This window comes from Peromyscus californicus, unplaced genomic scaffold (assembly GCF_007827085.1).
Source record: "Peromyscus californicus insignis strain IS unplaced genomic scaffold, ASM782708v3 Scaffold_4__1_contigs__length_199733344, whole genome shotgun sequence".
NCBI lineage: Eukaryota > Metazoa > Chordata > Mammalia > Rodentia > Cricetidae > Peromyscus > Peromyscus californicus.
The window spans coordinates 188,126,402-188,129,282 of record NW_026294562.1 but is presented as its reverse complement, the minus strand read 5'-3'; the positions used below and the strand labels follow the sequence as shown (position 1 = coordinate 188,129,282).

At 42.1% G+C, this 2,881-nt stretch overlaps 1 protein-coding gene across 1 annotated transcript; it reads right to left on the bottom strand.

The window, feature by feature from the left end:
- Positions 1-308: 308 nt before the first annotated feature.
- Positions 309-1,247, bottom strand: LOC128095399 (vomeronasal type-1 receptor 4-like). Its single transcript, XM_052714287.1, has one exon. The coding sequence runs from the start codon at positions 1,236-1,238 to the stop codon at positions 309-311; it is 930 nt and encodes a 309-aa protein (XP_052570247.1). The 5' UTR covers positions 1,239-1,247.
- Between the last annotated feature and the right edge of the window lie 1,634 nt (positions 1,248-2,881).

The following is a 2,881-nucleotide window of genomic DNA, read 5'->3' as shown; positions in this document are numbered from 1 at the left end:
GTGTGGGTGTATCAAGTTGTCTGTGAAATCACCAAGCAGTCAAGATGACATGGCAGGATGAAAACCCCAAGAAGTGCAGTTTGATTGGTTTTATTAGCTGGTTGGCATGTCAGGTGGGCAATGGGAATAATAATAATAATAAATAATTATGGCTCCTAATTCAACCAGCTGACTAAAGTTGCATATTCATTTTGATTAATCTTAGAAAGACAAGGTGCTACCTACTTAAGTTTCTTTATTCACATTCTGAGAGTGATGTTACGTAGAAAACTGGATTTCCCACAGAAATGTCATCATTCATGTACTTCTTATAAGATTAAATTATTTTTATTCCTTATCCATATCAATGTAAGCCTGTGGACAATGGAGCAATGATTCATAAGAATAAAGGGTCCAAAAGATGGAAAACACAGAGAAATGAAGGGAGTGATGTTCACCAGCCACCAATTGTGATTATACAAAAGAGCAATGCAGCCTCTTAAGATTGAGGAGAGACTATAAAACACCAGAAAGGTAGACACCAAGACCAGGATGTTCTGGGTGGCTCTGGACTCAGGTGATGTTCTGTTGTAACCATGAGAGCTGCGGATGTGTTGAACCCTCTTCTTGTGTTTATACAGAATGACAATCATAGAGCCACTAGACAAGGCAATGCACACAGAAAAGAAAACTTCAGGACACACCACCATTGCTGCATAGAGTGAGTCAATGATCTCATCACTCCTTACTATAGAGCAGTATCCAAAATCTCGTTTTCCTGTCATATTATTGCTATTAAGTTTGATAAATGGGTATATAAAGAAAATGAAATGTATTAACATATAGAAGCCCCAAAGGAGGAAAATAGAGCAATCCATAAAATTTTCAGCTTTGACTTTATGACCTTTCCAGGAGAATTCCCTGGGTCTGACAGTCATGGCCTGGAAGACACTCAAGAGGCAGGTGGTGCCAATGGACACACTCCGGCCAACGGTTTGAATGTATATTACCATCCTGCACCCCAAATCATTCAAGAACTGCATCAGCCCAAAAACTGCCACTGTGTGGGACACTCCTAAAGAGAGTATGATCATGGCATTGGCTGTTACTAGGTGCAGGAGAATCAAATCTGTGGGCTTCAATGTGCATCCTCTATAGTAAAGGACTAGATAACAGAACATAAGAGAAAAATTTCCGAGAATTCCAATTGTAGTTTGTGATAAGAATATAATTCTGATTGCCAGAATCCAGAAATACATTCTGTGATTCAGAACAACTTCCTTTAGTCTATGTCCCAGCTAGTTTTCTGATCAAAATGAATAAAAACAAATACTTATAGCTTGTGGTAAAAAGAGGGCACCTTTAAACCATGGAGCTTCCAATTAGCTTAAGCAAAGGATCATTTAAAGTAAGAAATTCATGGCCAGCATAGAGCACATAAAAAGATTTCATCGCTGGAAATCAATATGGTGCTTTTGGGATTCAATGTGGTGCTTTCTTAAAAAATTGGGAATCAATCTCTCCCAAGATCCAGCTATACCACTCTTGGGCATATACCCAAGGAATGCTCAATCATACCACAAGGGCACTTGCTCAGCTATGTTCATATCAGCATTGTTTGTAATAGCCAGAACCTGGAAACAACCTAGATGACCTTCAACTGAAGAATGGATAAATAAAATGTGGTACATATACACAGTGGAATACTACTCAGCAAAGGAAAAACAATGACATCTTGAGGTCATTGCAGGCAAATGGATGGATCTAGAAAAAAATCATCCTGAGTGAGGTAACCCAGACTCAGAAAGACAAACATGGTATGTACTCACTCATAGGAGGATACTAGATGTAAAGCAGGGATGACTGGACTGCTACTCACAACTCCGGGGAGGCTTCCTAGAGAGAAGGACCCGAGAAAGACACAGGGATCACCCAATGACAGAGAAATGGATGAGATCTACATGGACAACCTGGACATGAGTGGGGGTAATGAAGGGCAAGGGTCGAGGGAAAGGGAGCTTGGGGGAGCAGGAGATCCCAGCTGGATCAAGAACAGAGAGGGAGAACAAGGAATGAGACCATGGTAAATGGAGACCACATGAGAATAGGAAGAAGCAGGGTGTTAGAGAGGTCCACAGAAATCCACAAGGATACCTCCACAACAGACTACTGGCAATGGTCGAGAGACAGCCCGAAATGACCTACTCTGGTGATAAGATGGCCAAATACCCTAATTGTCATGCTAGAAACCTCATCCAATGACTGAGGGAACTGGATGCAGAGATCCATGGCCAGGCCCCAAGTGGAGCTCCAGGAGTCCAATTGGCGAGAAAGAGGAAGGTTTGCCTGAGTGAGAATTGTTGAGATCAAGGTTGGAAAAAGCACAGGGACAAATAGCCAATTGAATGGAAACACATAAACTATGAACCAATGGCTGAGGATCCCCCAACTGGATCAGGCCCTCTAGATAAGTGAGACACTTGATTGGCTTGATCTGTTTGGGAGGCATCCAGGCAGTGGGACTGGGTCCTGTGCTCATTGCATGAGCTGGCTGTTTGAAACCTCGGGCTTATACAGGGACACTTGGCTCAGTCTGGGAGGAGGGGACTGGACCTGCCTGGACTGAATCTACCAAGTTGAACTCAATCCCCAGGGGAGTCTTTGCCCTGGAGGAGATGGGGATGGGGAGTGGGCTGGGGGAAGGTGGGGGGGGAGGGAGAATCCATGGCTGATATGTAAAATTAAATTAAATTATAAAATAAAATAAAAAAGACTTCATCTCAAAAATTTTCATAGAAGTCATCACTTTCTGTGTATGTCACTATGAATTTGCTCAGTACCTCAGAATGCACATATTAATGAATACTCACAAAATAGATTTTTACAGGACAAATCTGGTCTG